This window comes from Myotis myotis, unplaced genomic scaffold (assembly GCF_014108235.1).
Source record: "Myotis myotis isolate mMyoMyo1 unplaced genomic scaffold, mMyoMyo1.p scaffold_m19_p_2, whole genome shotgun sequence".
In the NCBI taxonomy this organism is placed as follows: domain Eukaryota; kingdom Metazoa; phylum Chordata; class Mammalia; order Chiroptera; family Vespertilionidae; genus Myotis; species Myotis myotis.
In genome coordinates, this window is record NW_023416324.1 from 32,250,663 (window position 1) to 32,267,178 (window position 16,516).

The 16,516-nt window shown below is 43.3% G+C and overlaps 1 protein-coding gene across 1 annotated transcript in view; it reads right to left on the minus strand.

The window, feature by feature from the left end:
• Positions 1-12,689: 12,689 nt before the first annotated feature.
• The window catches only part of BEND5 (BEN domain containing 5), a 211,546-nt gene continuing 207,719 nt past the window's right edge, over positions 12,690-16,516 (minus strand). Inside the window, exon 10 of the mRNA XM_036351597.1 lies at positions 12,690-12,886. Coding sequence (XP_036207490.1) covers positions 12,805-12,886 — 82 coding nt within the window. The 3' untranslated portion in view covers positions 12,690-12,804. The remainder of the gene's footprint in view (positions 12,887-16,516) is intronic.

Sequence of the window (16,516 nt, forward strand, 5' to 3'; positions counted from 1 at the left end):
CTCTTAGTTGCTTGCTTTGTCCATGGGTGCAACTACCATGACAGAAGAATAGAGACCTGAACCTCCACTGAGTTACTGTTTCTTCACTTGCACCCTGGCTGCTCTGCTTTCCCTGTCGGGGGCCTTGAAGGGGGAGTCTCTATAGGCAGTGCAGACATGCCCCTCAGTCAGACTTCAGAGGACAGGTAACCTACTGAAAACAGTTATTTACAAAGCTTACCAAAGGTCAACGCCCTTTCCAGTTTTCATATTCATTCTTGACAAGTGTGGATCATGCTATCCAGGGCCAAGTTGGAAGACAGTTGAATGGTAGCATCCACTATCAAGTGCAACACATGATTCTTTCCTGTTAACCCACAAACCAACAAAATCCTGACAGGAGTTATAGGCCCTGCCTGTAGGATGAACTCCTTGAAAACCTGTGCATCCTGCTGAGGGCATCCTGTGAGATCCAATGCGCTTGAGGATTCAAATGCCTGGAATTTGGGCTCAACCATCAGGTTCAAGTCCTGACACTATTTCTCCCCAGGAGGCCTTATGCAAACAGGATTCCTGGAATCTTTGCTTTCCCTGTCTTAGTTTGGCTTCCCCAGGACCCTCAGACAATTATTTGAGTAGCAGTACAAGTAGTTTATTGAGGTGGTGATCCCAGGAAACTAATCAGATAAGGAAGGAGGCCATGCAGATCACCATTGCGGGGAACTGGAGCCTAATCCCACTGAGAGCCCGTGCAGAATATATACCTGAGAATCATTCCATCCAAAGGGCGAGGAGTCTGATGTCTTTATCCATGCATTCCCATCAGCCATTGTGTGAGAATATTAATTCCAGTCCTCCTTGACCTGCCATGTGGGCAGAGCGGGCTCCAGCAGCTGCAGAAAGCAGACAATCACCGGCGCTGGCAGAGGGAAGTGTGGTCAGTGAGCACCAACCGGTGCATCTGAGATAACAGGGGTGGACACTGACATGGGCATGATCCATCAAGAGGGCCACAACCAAGGAAAAGTAGCTTGTGTGATCTTCAGAGTGTGGTGATAGTCTGCATGGAAGCCCTGAGTGATCTATCCAGCAAGGAACAGCTGGGATGTAGGAACTGGACCAGGCCTACATCCCTGGACTGCTAGGCATTGACAAGAGGAAGGCCAGGAGCTGGGGTTTCGGACAGAAATCTTAGTTCCAAAAGAAATTGGGTTTGAAAGGAAGGGAAACTGAGGCATAAATCTGCATTGCTGTGGATAAATGGTTCTCCATGAGAATGCCATCACCTTATGTTTCAGAAAAAATGTGGATCTTTTAAAAATGACTGTCCTGGCACTTAGTGGGAAATATTCAGAAATACATAATGAAGCATTCAGCATCCCCAAACCCTACCCCTCCACATATTCTTAAGGTGAAAAACGTATTTATAAATATCTGAATTTACAGCCTAACTTCATTTTGCATAGAAACTCAAAGCCACTTTTGCCTAATTTTAGTACAGAGCAGTTTTATTTTGTTCAGGACTCTTCAAGAGTTTAGAAAAACACATAGCTCTCAGCTAGTGGCAGTATTTGAATCACCAATTCAGCATACCTGACTGAGTGAGCTTGCATTTGCAGTTCTTTTCAGGTAATTTTCTGAAGAGATGAAAGCATGTACTACTTCATTATATCTTTTTATGTAGCTCTGCCAGAGCTGAGACTCATTGCTCTATGCTTATCAAAAATACTGGGAAGAATAAAAATAGCTCCAGACTTCCATGCTGGTAGGGACCAGCGACTGCCATCCTGATAGCCTCATCCACCCTGCATTGTGTTGACTGATTCCGACGTTTGCCTTCAGATTTTGGTATCTGCTTTACAAGGCTGTCAACAAATCTGGTAACTTCCATACCCGAGTGGCTAAGGTGTCTGAAAACCTGAGCCTAAAAAAAGCAGTTAAGAGGGATTGGATGATTAGAGGTGTTTACCCAAAATATGTGATTCTGGAGTGAGCAAAGGTGGATTGAGGGAGCTAAATTCTATCATTTAATTGCTGAAGGGCTTACATAGAGCAAACTGGTTCTGAGTTGGAGAGAAGGGAAGGCTAAGACCAGGTGATCTAACTGGAATAAACACATCCAAAATACTAGGGTGCAAATAAGGTTACCTTTTATTCCAATAACAATCAAATTCTCCCTTCCCTCACCCCGTAGATCAGTTACTTTCTGGAAGTCCAATGTATCTTCCCTAAGTCCCCTCTTCATTCTTCCAATTGTCTAAGAATCAAATCCAAACCCGGGTCTATTAGGCTTTCACAGTCAAATAGAGACAGAATTACTAGTAAGCACTGGGCATTCTACTCCTGCTGTTGCATCTGGCTCCCACGTGGTGGCACTGTTGAATACAGCCCCGCAGAGTATGGAGACACTGCAGGCCAGCTGGGGAGTTGCCAGTAATGATTGCCATGGTTCTTTGAGGAAGGATAACCCTAGCCTAAAGGACCCCCACACTTTGACCCTAAAGTTTTCCATTCTTAGTACTTACTCTTTCAAGCTTAAATACCCAGCCACATTTCAAGGAACAACTAGCCATATTTGTTCTGTGACTCTGGTGTCTGACTCTTCAGACCCAAACCTCTGTCCCTTACCCTTCTCTACTATTCATGTTGAATGAACGGCAGCTTTTCCTCTTGAATTTTCAAAATACAGAGTCTTATTCTCCCCATTTCTCAGATCATTTGTCCTCCTTTCCAACTCATTTCTTTGCCTGCCTATTCTGAGTGGTCAGTCTCTCTTATTACACAATAATGGTTATCTCATAATTATACCCCTGGTAAAATATCTTCTCTAGCAGGCACCTACCATAATTGATTCAAGGAGAGGATCAGACTTTAATTTAAGAAAGAACTTAAAATCCAGAGCTCTATAAAGTCTGCCTCAAGAGCTAGTGGGCTCCTCATCTCCAGGAATACTTAAAAGAGGCTATTTAAGCAACCCCTGACCAATATCCCATCATGACATGTGGCTCAGAGAGGACAAGGCTTGCCTGTATTAACTGTCACCCCCCAGCCCCCCAAACAGAACAACTATCACAGTTTTCCCTTTTGCCTATACTAAAGAATCATGATTCGAGTAATGTTTTTCTGTGGCTCCAAAACCATTTTGCTTAATGAGGTACTAAGTCTTTATAATTAGGCCCAGAAGGAAACGAGGACATGGCCCTTAAGAGCAATAATTATTTCAGTTATTTATGGTAATAAAAATTGAAAATAGGAATTCTTCCTCAGAATGTGACTATTTATTCTTTTACATATTGCCTAACAGGCAATTACCCTATTAAGGCGGCGTTTTGTCGCTGAAGACATTAATTGAAATGTAAATTAAATGTAAATCAGCTAATTAAATTGATATGTAATGAACTTGTCAGGCGGGCCTCTCTGATCAGACGCATTTCACTAATAAACAAGCATGGTAGCCGCCCAACACGCAGCTGAGCGAAGGGTGCCTGAGCTGTTCCCTGGGAAGAAGGAGGGAGGGGCTGCCTTCCCCAAATCTTTGGGAAGAAAGCAGACAGTTCCTTCAGGCTCTCAGTAACATGTTTCCCTGTGATATGTCTCTAAGCCTCTCTTCACTGGTTTCAGCAGATACAAGGCCTTCAGTTACAAAAGCTAGAAAATTCAACTCACACTGCATCAGGCGAATGGAACACCCAGAAGTAGGATGGATTTTAGGGTGCTTCTCCATTTTTCTCAGGTCCTTTCAGCCATGCATGCTTCCCATGTTGGCTTCATCTTTAGGTTGACATCTTCATGGATACATATCACATGTGGTGGGGGCTATTGTTTCTACAGTCACTGAAGGCAAATGCTGAGGCTCGTGCCAATTGAACCAGCACAGCTTTGCAGCCAGTATTCACTGCTACAGTGAAATAGTGAGACTTGCGTATAGTTGGTAGATAGCTACTCCCCCTCCCAATAGCTGCTTCCCCCTGGAATGCCTCTCCTCTACCTGGGCATCCCAGAGCCCTGCAGACTAGTCCAAGAGTCAGCAAGGGAAGGCTTAGTGCCTGACCTAAGAGGGACCTTCAGAACTCTGCTATGGTGTCTTCAGAATGGCTGGCACTGATTCTGATCGGCCAGTGCCCTGGCTATGCTGGTTGTTAAATACTTTGAAAAATTTTCCCATATTAGATCACTCCTAAACCAATACCTGTGATTAGGAAAATTCCATTTACTGATGAGCTACATCCCTGAATTTACACCATGGCAATGGGAAGAATTTTTCTTGATTAATCTAGACCCGACTCTAGAGTCTAGGCTAGACTCTTGAACTTGAGTGTGCACCAGAATCACCTGGAGGGCTTTTACAACAGACTGCTGAGCCCCACTCGCCGAGTTTCTTATTCAGGGCCCTGGGACTAGATTTCTGTGCAATACCCGGATGATGCTGATGCTGCAGGGCCAAGGACCACACTTTGAGAGCCACTGCTTTAGGTTTTTGCCAAGCTTAGGAGAATTGAGAGCATATTATTCAAATCATTTTCTATGTTGGGTAGTTCAAATAAGGAACACAGGTGAGAAAAACTGCTCTAGGCTAGGGGTCAACAAAGTATGGGCCACAGACCAAATCTGAGCTACCATACATTTTTTTCAAATCAAGTTGATTTAGGACACAGCCATATTCATTTGTGTGTGAGCTGTCTATAGCTGCTTTCACGTTATGTTGGTAGAGTTGAGTATAATTGGGATGGATATCTTATGACCGGCAAAGCCTAAAATATTTACTAACTGATTCTCCTTGAAGAAATGTTTGCCAACACCTGCTCTAGACCAATCAAGGCCACCTCTTGAGTTGAAAGTGGGGTTTATCTCATCCATTAGCCTGACCACTACAATAACTGCAAAGTGAAATGGATGGAAAGAAAACAATCCATGTCTACCATATTCCTCATCTGTTAAGTGGGTATGATCATCCTTGCTCTAAAGAAGGCTTTGGAATCAAGTGATGAAGTTTACACAAGTATTAGCAGAAGCAGAGGCAGACAACAGAATTAGTTAGCTTCAAGGATATGGGTCTGAGGCATAGCAAGATTTATATGCATACAGTCCCCTGGGCTACCTCAGAGACCCATGCATCAGCAGACTGACCTCAGCTACATCTGTAAATTCCCCCAGGTTTCTCCTATGTACCATGTTCTTGCAAGTGAGATACAGATAGTTTTATCAAGGCAAGACATCTGAAAACATTAATTCACCCATCCATTCACTCATTCACTTAACAGATATGTACTGAACACCTACTCCAGGTAAAAACTGTTGAAGGGATTCAGCAGTGAACACAATGGTCATGCTACAGTAAAGCTCCCAGTAGTTCAGCTTTGCCATGTCCATAGAAGGTCTGTCATTGGTTCTAGACCTATTTGGTGGGAAAATCCACAATAGATACCCGTTATCAGGTTTGCTGAACAATTGCTAAGATGTTTTTATTTTTTGGTTTTAATTTTATTTTTTTATTCTACTAAATGAATTATATTGATTTGAAAGGTTTAAAACCAAGCTGGCATCCCAGGAATACACTTGACTTGGTCAAATATCTCATCTTTTTTTAAAATAAAGGGCTATATTTGATTTGCTAAACTATTATTAAGGATATTTATATATGTACTCATAAGAGAGATTGGTCTGTAGTTTTCTTTCCTTAAGTGTGTTTGCGTGTGTTTAATCAGGGTAATATTAGCCACATAAAATGAATTGGGAAGTGTTGCCTCCACTTCTATTTTCTGGAAGACTTGGTAGAGATTTCATATTATTTCTTTGTTCAATATTTGATTGAATTCACCAGTGGGACCATCTTGCCTAGAAGGTATTTGTGGTAGGGTTTTAAGCTATAAATTCAATTTCTTTATAGATATAAAATTATCTGTATGATCCTTTTTTCTTGCGTAAGCTTTGGTAGTCTGTGTGTCCATACAATTTTTGGATTTAATCTAATTTGTCAAATTTATTGATAGAAAGTAAGTCATAACATTTCCTTCTCCTTTATTATTTCTAGTATTTGTATTTATATCTTCTTTTTCATTCCTGATATTGATAATTTGTATCTTCTCACCTTTTCTTTTACTGATGAGTCTAGCATGAGGTTTTCTGATTTATTGATTCTTTTCAAAGGACCAGCATTAGGGGACAAAAGAATTATTCATCTGGTTACTGTGCACCACCACAGACTGAGTGCATACCTGGGAATACATCCTAAGGAACTAGTGCATTGGGGGTTTTGGGTAGTAGTTGGATATAAGACTGAGTAAGAGATTTTATTAAATGGGGGCATTAACCTGTGACTGAGGACTTAGCATCCTGAAGAGACACCTGAAGCCGATTCTAACATGTGACTTTATGGTTCCTTTAGTCTTGAATACACACACACACACACACACACACACACAGGCCTGCAGGAAATGAGGAAAGATGCTAGAACTGCCTTGGCAAAGTATTAAAAAGGGCTAAGAGAATAATAGTCTGCAGGGGCCTTGGTTGTTTGGCCAGTGTGTGGAATGTCACACTGGTCCACTCTATTTGTGACATCACAGTAAAGAAACCAGAAGAGCAGGAATGCCCAGTGTCTGAATGCCATGGTATGCATATATACTAGAGGACACCAGGGAGCCACAGTCAGTCAGTTGGCTTAGGTGCTCAGGAAAAGGCTTTCCAAAAAGATTCTGGATAAGCAGCAATCAGGGAGGGAACAGCTAATGCTATAATCCTAATCCAGAGGAATATGGCATGTTTGAGAAATGGGAAGACCAATGTGTCTGGAGAGTAGAGGACAGGGGGACTGTGGTGAGAGTAGAGGTCTGAGAGGTGCTTAGGGGCCTCGTTATGTAAGGTTGTGGATGCCAAGCTAAGATGTGCACATTTCAATTGACCCATTTGAAACTTTTTCTGTTTGTTTGTTTGTTTAAGCGTGGTCAGGAAAAAATAATGGGCTCTCTGCAGGGGAATGAGGTCTCAGTCGGTTCGCTGTAACAAAATTCCATAAACTGGGGCGCTTAGAAACAGATTCATTTCTCATAATTCCAGAGGCAGGGAAGTCAAAGATCAGGATGTTAGCATTTGGTGTCTGGTGAGCACTTTCTAGTGATAGCTGTGTCCTCACATGGTGGATAGAGACTAGGGAGCTCTGTGGGGTCTTTTTTATAAGAGCACTAATCCCATTCATGGGGGCTCCACCCTCATGACCCAATCACCTCCCAAAGGCCCCACCTCCTAATCACATCCCATTGGGCATTAGGTTTCAACATATGAATTGGGAGAGCGGGGACAAACATTCAATCTGTAGCAGATGGCATGATTTATGTTTTTGTAAAAAAAAAAAAAGCACTTTGGGCCCTAACCGGTTTGGCTCAGTGGATAGAGAGCATCAGCCTGTAGACTGAAAGGTCCCAGGTTCGATTCCAGTCAAGGGCATGTACCTTGGTTGCGGGCACATCCCTAGTAGGAGGTGTGCAGGAGGCAGCTGATCGATGTTTCTAACTCTCTATCTCTCTCCCTTCCTCTCTGTAAAAAAATCAATAAAATATATATTTTTAATTAAAGCACTTTGGTTTCTGTGGAGAATGCACTACAGTGGAGTGGAGGTGAAAGCAGGTTCCTTAGGAAGGTTTTGCATTCACACAGGCTGGAGATGGTGATGGCTTGGCTCTAATGGAGAGGGAGAGAGGTGGATGGATTTTGGGTGTATTTTGTAGGTCTATTAATGTATTAGAAATGAAGGATCAAAAAAGAGCCATCAGGAATAGCAACAAAACATTTGGCCTGAGAAACATTTTGCATAAATAAAAGGAGGCTATTTGGGGCAGGGATTTTAAAAAATGTGGAAATCAAAATTCTGTTTAAGTTTGAGATGCCTGGTCATCCACAGACTATATAAATCTGAATTTCTGGGATGGTGTTAGGTTAGAGATGAGGATCTGGAATTATTGGCACAATTTGTGAGTTTTAAGTATTTTGAGTCTGGGAAACATTTAGAGAGTTAGGAGTAGCATCTTGTTGTAAAAGTGCTTGGGCTGTAAATCCACTACCACTTACTAGTGATGTGGCTGACCCTGGGCACATCACCCTTGTGTCTCCAGCTCCTCATTTATAAAATGGGGACTATAGTACCTTCTTTCAGGGTTGCTGGGATAATTAATAATATATGTAAATCTGGCATTAGCAATAGTAGATGTTGGAGACACTGGCACCATCGTTTTACCTGGCAAAAGCCACTTGAATTATAGGCTTAGTATCTAGGAGTAAACATGCTAGCCCAGCCGTGGGCAAACTACAGCCTGCGGGCCGGATCCAGCCCGTTTGAAATGAATAAAACTAAAAAAAAAAAAAAAAAAAAAAAAGACCGTACCCTTTTATGTAATGATGTTTACTTTGAATTTATATTAGTTCACACAAACACTCCATTCATGCTTTTGTTCGGGCCCTCCCGTCCAGTTTAAGAACCCATTGTGGCCCTTGAGTCAAAAAGTTTGCCCACCCCTGTGCTAGCCCAATTCTTTGTTTAACTCATGATCCCTATACAAAAACAAAACAAAACAAAAACAAAAACAAAAAATACCTAGATAAAGCTTTATATAGTCCTGCACTAGGGTTGGGTTGGGTATAGAAGTCTTGGTGTAGGTTTCCGCTACAGAATGGTTCTGTGCTACTAATTCACATTTGTTTTCCAGGGTTTGGTGAAGCTGTAAAACATTTTCAGTGTTTGGAAGTCATGGCTTGAAGTCAGCCAGACCAGGGTTCAAATCTCCAGTTCGTCTTGACCTTATCCTTAAGTCTGAACTTCAGTCTGCGGGAGGGCTGCAGCAATACCGACTTCCCATGTGCAACCTCATTGGCATGAACAGCCCACATCAGCTCCTTCAGGGTCTGCATATTTAATACATATGTCAACTGGCATCTTTGTCATTTTTACTTTAATGCAGCTCGTCAGAAGCTTAGCATTGAGGAGCCCTTGAGTTTGAAGCTTACGGAGCAGTTAAGCTCCCTCCTGGGAGAATCCAGACCTGGAGACTATCAGTGCATGGAGATGAGCAATTGTGCCTATTTGCTTCCCTCTTGCCAGAAAAATGGAATGTTCCGGATTTCATCAAGGACTTACACTGTATTTCAATGAGCTGTGTGCACACTGCATGATATGTAATTAATCTAGAAAACTACTCATCGAATAAACTCAGGGAACCAGCCATCTTCTATTAATTTCTTTTAGTTATCATCAGAAAAGCTCTGAATGTCTGCAGGCTGTGGCTCCTACCCACCTGATGGGAATGGTCAGTAAAACTGAACCAACGATGGCCTTGCTGATCATCAAAGTGCTGACATGTCCATGCTGTCATCTCATGGCGGTGCTTTGAGTCAGATATGGCAGACAGAATAATCCCCATTGATCCTGGAGCTCAGAGAGATGAAGTGGCTTGCCAAGGTCACAGGAAGATTTGTTTCTCTGCAAAGCCAGGTCATTAAAGGTAAGGACTCTGGGGTTAGGTACATCTGCATTCAAATTCCAATTCTGACAGTTACTAGCTATGTGACTGACCCTAGAAGCCTGGTCATTGCCCACTCTTATGCCCTTGCCCTCATCCATGCAGGGAATGCTGCCCAATCTCTGACTGCCGACACTTGCATTTCTGTGGCCACCAGAGCCTGTTTGCCCCCTCCCCACAGCACTCCAGAAGTGATGGAGACTTAGGGTCCTTGGGAGCAGCCTCATCCAAGACTGATGGGAATGGGTGAAAAATACTAGCTCCCACACCCCTCAAGTGGGATGATTCTGAGACATGAGTCCACTGGCTCCCCAGCTTCTGCACAGGACTAAGCTCAGGTTGTCTATGGTAGCAACTTGCTGAATAACCAATATTTCATTGGCTGCCCCACCTTCCTTGGCTCATTTTCTCATCTTCCTACTCTTTTCTTGAGAGCACTTCTTAAATGAAGACCTTGTACTGAGGTCCTTCTCCCAGGGTCTGATTCTTAGGGACCTAAATTAAGACAGTGAACTTTGACCAATCATTTAACTCCTCTCTGATGTTCAGTTTCCTAATTTGCAAAAATAGGATCTGCATAGTACTTACCTCAGAGGCTTGTAGGAAAGTTTAAAGGACATATTTCATATGAAGAGTTTTGCAGTTCTGTTCATACCAGCAAAATGTATAATAGCAAACAATGGGAAATGACCAAAATGTTGAAGAGGGAAATGGGAAAATAAATTAGGTTTTCTCTGTATGGTAGAATATTATATAATCATTAAAATTAATGTTTTCAAAGAACATTCAATGACATGGAAAATTACACATGAAAATTATATACCACACAATCCAGCTGGGGAGCTCAGTGGGAGGAAATATGTAAAACTGTAAATATGAATTACCTCAATTTTTCTTAAAAATGTATCAAAAATACATTAAAAGTTATTCATCTCTTAATAGTGTGAGTTATTGTCTTTATACTTGTTTCTTTTTTAAAAATTTCAACAATTTCTAAACAGTTCATAATGAGGATAAAGGAAATGTTACTTAGAGAAATTGATCCTACCTTTAAGATTTCAACTATAATAAAAAAAAAAGATGTCTAAAAATGTATAAAATCTCAAGCACTTTGTGTTTATTTTCCTTTTTTCTGGTCAAATGCACTGATTATTAGAAGGAAACTCAGCTTTCATGTAATGTCAAAGTGGACAGTCAGCAAGGGCACAGATCTGCAAAGGCCCGAGTGCCTAAATCTGAGGTCCTCAGATCCCAAGCTTCAGGCTACTCACCTCTTTCTTCACAACTTCAGTTCAGCTGCACCTCTGGCTGCTATCTGTGCTTAATTCCAAGCTGGAGGGTCAATGTAAGACAACAGTCAACAGGCCTGGCACTGATGACCCATTTGGCTCAGCTCACTTGATTCAGCTCTAGGTTCATTTCTTTGGAGAATTCCATGATTTACCTGCCCCATGTTGATCACCCCTGTACATCAAAATCTATCTGCATCCAACCTCTTCCATACTTCATCCTACATTATTAGGTAAAAATTAGATGGGAAAAAGCCCATCTATCCATCCATATGCCCAACTGTCCGTCCATCCATCCATCCATCCTTTCACTCAACAAATAATCAGTGGCTGTGCAACTCCATGCATGCACTGTTCTAGATTCTTGGGATGCAGAGTTGACTCAGACACTGTTCCTACCAAACTTCTCAGCATGGGACAGCAAAGACAAAGCACTCATGCCTCACCCGACCACCCTGTGTCCATGTGTAGCTGGCCCCAGGCTGCCTGCCTCACATTTCCTCTGCTCACCTGATTTTAGCACAGCCAGAGTGGACAGTTCCATGCACTTGGCCAGCATACCTTATCAGGTGGATCTCGACTGCCTCAGGGATCAGCCTTGCAGAGGAACAACCAGGAAGTGAAGGGGAATTTGTGCCCCAAAAGGTAACCTTCAACTGTCTTACTTTCCATGGGGAAACAACTCTAAGGAGTGTTTTTATACCATTTCTAACAAAGTCCCTAGAGGGATTGAGATCCCTTTCCTCTCAGAGGTGAGGGATCATTAACAAACCCTTTACTGGATTTTCTCTCTGCTCTGTCTCACTTTTGACTCTCCCTTTACTTCTGCTTCTAGGTATCACCCTGACAAACAAGCTGCTTGCTCTCTGTTTCTTGTCCTACTCTTTGCTTTTGGAAGAACCCAAGCTAAGATCCATGGTGGGTATTCTGAATGAATGAATGAATGAATGAATGAATGAATGGATGAATGAATGAATGAAGACTGATGATATTATAACAAGAGGAGAGAAGGACACAGTTAAAGCTGTATAAATGAGTACCTATCGGTGAAAGAAGACCCTATTACCTACCTCATTATTCATTTACGATGAGGAACCACAGCTTCTCAGTGTGCAGACCAGTGTGTTGGATTGACTGACTATCTTAGAAGTACTGAGCCTGAGTAATGTAGATGTGACTAATAATAAGAGTTATCCTCAAAGGGACACTTCCATTTGCTAGGGACTTTATTCACATCAGGTCATTTATTCTTCACTAACCTCCTGTGACCCAGGAATGAATTAATCCCATTTTATCAGTGAGGAAACTAAGGTTTATAGATGTGGCTCAAGATCATGTGGTAGAAGAGCTGGATCTGTCATATAGCAGAGTCCATACTCCTGTACCCACCTGTCTACATGAGTCTATTATGGCATCTCATCAGGAACCTAATTCTCCAGTTGTTTGGTAAGCACCCTAAAATGCACACCTTTGAAATCAGGGTGTGCCTTCTTCTCTCAGGGCCTAGGGCAGCCATAGCGGGTCTGTGCAGTGAAATCCTATATAATAAAAGGCTAATATGCAAATCGACCAAACAGTGGAACAGTTGCTATGATGTGCACTGAACCACCAGGGGGCAGATGCTCAATGCAGGAGCTGCCCCTGGTGGTCAGTGTGCTCCCACAGGGGGAATGCTGCTCAGCCAGAAGCCTGGCTCACGGCTAGTGAGTGCAGCGGTGGCAGGAGCCTCTCCCGCCCTCAAGTCAATTAGACATCCCCCAAGGGCTCCCAGACTGCGAGAGGGCACAGGCCGGGCTGAGAGACACCACCACCCCCAGTGCACGAATTTCATGCACTGGGCCTCTAGTATAATAAATAAGTCATAAGTCTTTGTGTTACTGTTAACCAACACTTAAGATGAAACATTGTTTTATTTATTCTATCTGGCAGCTCAGGGGTGCTCCCTGGTGTCAACTACACAGTGATGTTAATTATATCCACAGCACTGCACCTTCTGTATACAAGGTTCACCATGTCACCCGCTGGTCTCATCTCTCCAGTGGTCTCTGGTTCAGCGTCACGTCTGAGGACAGAGAGAATCCTTGGGAAGCCGGCACCAGTGTTGTTGAGCTGAGAATGAAACATTACTAACTAGACATCTTTCCCACAGCATTAGGGCGTAGCAACCTGACATACTTTTCAAGGTAGATATGAGACCATTCTTCAGGGTAGGCAACTGGGTGGGGAGGGGTCCTAGGACCCCCAAATGGCACAACTGTAGGAGCCCTTAGTGATCACCTACTTAGACAGGCTTGTCTTATAGATGGACAAGCAGGCTTAGAGAGGGGGAGTGACTTTTCTAAAGTTATATAAATGCTAGTAGATTGGAATTAAATTCCAGATATTTTTGCTCCCAGTTCAAACTCTTTCTAATGGATCATTTTGAGTCCCTGTCCCTAGCCCTTATCCCCCTCCTATTGTGTGGTTGTAGGATGGATGCTTGCAGAGAATGTTTGTTCCTTCTCCCCACTGCACCCATTTCCTTGAAGTTCCTGAAGCCACCCTGTGAGTTAGGAAAATAATCATTCCTAATTCCATCCTTAGGTGAGGAAATTGAAGTTCTAGGAGGGAAGATGACAGCAGCTAAATCAGGCTTACATTTGGGCCTCTGGGTTAACCCTCTTCCTAACAAACCACATGGCCTGCCTAAGGGTGATGAGCAAATGAACAAAAGAAAGAAAGAATGAATAGATAAATGAATGAATTTACTAAAGAACAAATTAAGGTAAGCAGGATGAACGAGGTTTAATTTTTGAAAGTCCCTATCCTGTGTATTTGCATTTCAACACAGTGTCAAGCCCCCTAAAGCTGCTCTATGGACCAGAGCAATGAGGTATTTATTCACAATCATGTACCCACCACTCTGACCACCACCCAGTGCTCAGCCCAGTGGAGAGCAGGCCTTCAAGGAGCCCTTCTAAACCTGAGCAGAAATAAACATGCTGAAACCATGGCATCTATCTCCCAGGAGCAGTATGGAAAGGTATCGGGATGTTAAGGAGAGCAGCTACTCCCTTCATAACACCACCCCACAGTTGTTGGTTTTACTTATAGTCCAAAAGGGTATGAAGGAGGAGAGAGAGAAACAGGAACACAAAGAGATCCGGAAAGAGATCTGAACATGGGGTCACCCGCTAACAGTCAGGAAAGGGGCTTTGGGTGAGCTGTCCACCAAGGGTCTGGCTGGATAGAATTAGCATCAGCCTCCACTGGGGCTGGGCAGGAGAGGTGGCCCTGACATCCCCCTGGGCACAGTCCAGGGAGGCTGGGCAAAGGGGTGACCCATTAATATGGATGAGATGTCAACAGAGAAGATAGAATTTCAAATGAAATGTAACCTAGGACCTCTGACTAGCAGTTGAAGTGAAAACGTGCTTAGAATTGACAATAATCTGTCATCTAATACTGAGTGATGCACACACAACATTCACAACTATACACACTCATGCATTTTCATACTCAAATATAAAGAAGTTACAAAAGCCTCATACATAATACAACTAGACTAGTGCGCGCACACACATGCACACTTACACTCAGATCCACCAAAGTCAATTATCTGTCACCCACCCCAGCCTCTCCTCATCCGTCTCCCCTCTTTGTCTCTTCCCATGGACGCTCTTAGCTTTAAAGTTTGACAACTTTGTATATGGGCCTGCAAGCTAGGTTTGCTCCACTTTGCCCAGGGGGTTGCCCTTGTTTGGAAACATCTAAAGGCAGAAAGAGAAGGAGGGAGGTCCTTCTCACAGAAATGTTCTGCTCAGAGCAGCCACCTCATCCCTTCGGTGGTAGCATTAGCAATACGTGAAGACTCCCACAGAATGGTTACTTGCTGCCTGGCCTTTGCAGGGCCCTGGAACCTGAGTGGTGAGTAATACTGATTTTTGCCATCTCTAATTATCTTGCCCCCAAAACAATGCAAAGTTGAGTTGGGAAAACAAAGCTGATACCCAGGAAAAGTGAAATACCAAAGCCATTTCTAAGTTCCAAAATGAATGTTTAGATAAGAGTTCTCTTAAAAGCCCAGAGGAAGAGTTATTTGTGAGGGCTGGGAGGTCAGGGAAGACTTCCTGAAGGGGGGTCTTGAAGGATAGGCAGAAAGCAGGGTTGCAGAGAGGAACGGGAAGCACTTAACAAACACAAGATGTTTAATACATTTTGTTGGATGATCATGACAGGGCATTCCAGGTCAAAGGCAGAGAGGACCAAGTGGGAACCTTTAGGAGATCTCAGAACAAGGGGAGAAAATACTGGGAAATGCTTTCTTTTTTTTAAAAAAAAAAAAGTGTGTTCCCATTCATCCTCTCATTTTAGCCTCATAGTACTCTTGGGAGTAGGTTGCCTGGGATGTCACCGTATCCAAGAGTAAGAAAATGAAGGCAGTTGAAGCTCTGGGGTAACTCCAGACAGGGCAAGATTTACTTAATGTCACAAGGCCAGGCAGTGTCGCTCACTGGTACCCAGCAGGGGGCGCTCTAGCCTCTCTTCTTGCCTGTCCACTTCCTTCTCAGGATAGAGCCACAAGCAGGTATAAAGGGTAGAATTTGCTACCAACTAATGTTCTGAGGGGAGAGAAGGAGACAATTGTACAAAAAGGAAGGGTGGAGGGAGGAGGGACATACTGGGCCTCTACCTTGCTCCCACACAACCCTTTATAAACAATGCTAGGGGCTTTTTTTTTTTTTTTCCATCAGTCCAGAGGCTTAGAAACAGAACTGAGGGTCTGTTTAGCCTCAATAGGCAAGCAGGAGCTCCCGCCCCCCCCCCCACACACACACACAGATTCTTGTTCTAAGGCCACAGCAGAGGCTGGGTCCCAGCCATGATGATATTGTTAGCTTGGTAGCAGCAGCAGCAGCAGCAGCAGCAGCAGCAGCAGCAGGGGGTCAATACCTAGTTTTTCCTATGCCTTTGAATAGGAGAGAGGCACAGGATGGGCTGTATCCTTTCATGGTAATTCAATGGCACCCCTGAGGCTTGCCGAAGAGGACCCCAACTTCTTAAGTTGTAAGAAGAGTGCCAACCATAAAAATCTGGAGTGATTAACGTTTGTTGAGCATCAATTCATACATCTACCAAATATGTACTGACCTAATTTACTGTGTGCCAGGCATTGTATCCATTGCCTGCTTAATGTTCCCAACAGTCCCTTGGGTTGGTGCTGTCCTTCATCTCAGTGCTGAAACCCTTCCCCTCTAACTTGAGATCATGGGTATAACCTGGTCCAGAAAACTAGGGGTTGCTGAGCAGGCCAAGGTCTCAGGAGGTCCACTCGAAACCCCTCCTCTCCTGGTCAGGCCTTTTCACTCTGCATTTCCAATGGGAAGAAGCAGACAGGACTACTGCAAAAGCATCCTCCAATTGGCCTTATACCCATGTATTTTTTCTGTTAAAGCAGCAATTTTCAACCTTTTCCTCTCGAGGCACCGATAAACTAATTACTAAAATTCTGTGCACACCAAAAAATTTATTATACTTTTTGCTGATCTGACCCCCCAAAAATTAGGTATGATTTTGATTCATTCACACCAGACAGCTATTGGCTGTTGCCACTCTTTTATTTGACAGTCGAAGGGAAAAGAGGTCAGTGCCCCTGACTAAATAGTCAGGTACTGCATGTTTTAAAAATTCTTGTGCCATGGCACACCAGCTGGAAATCGCTGGACTAAAAGAATGTTAAATGTTCATGGAATCCATATG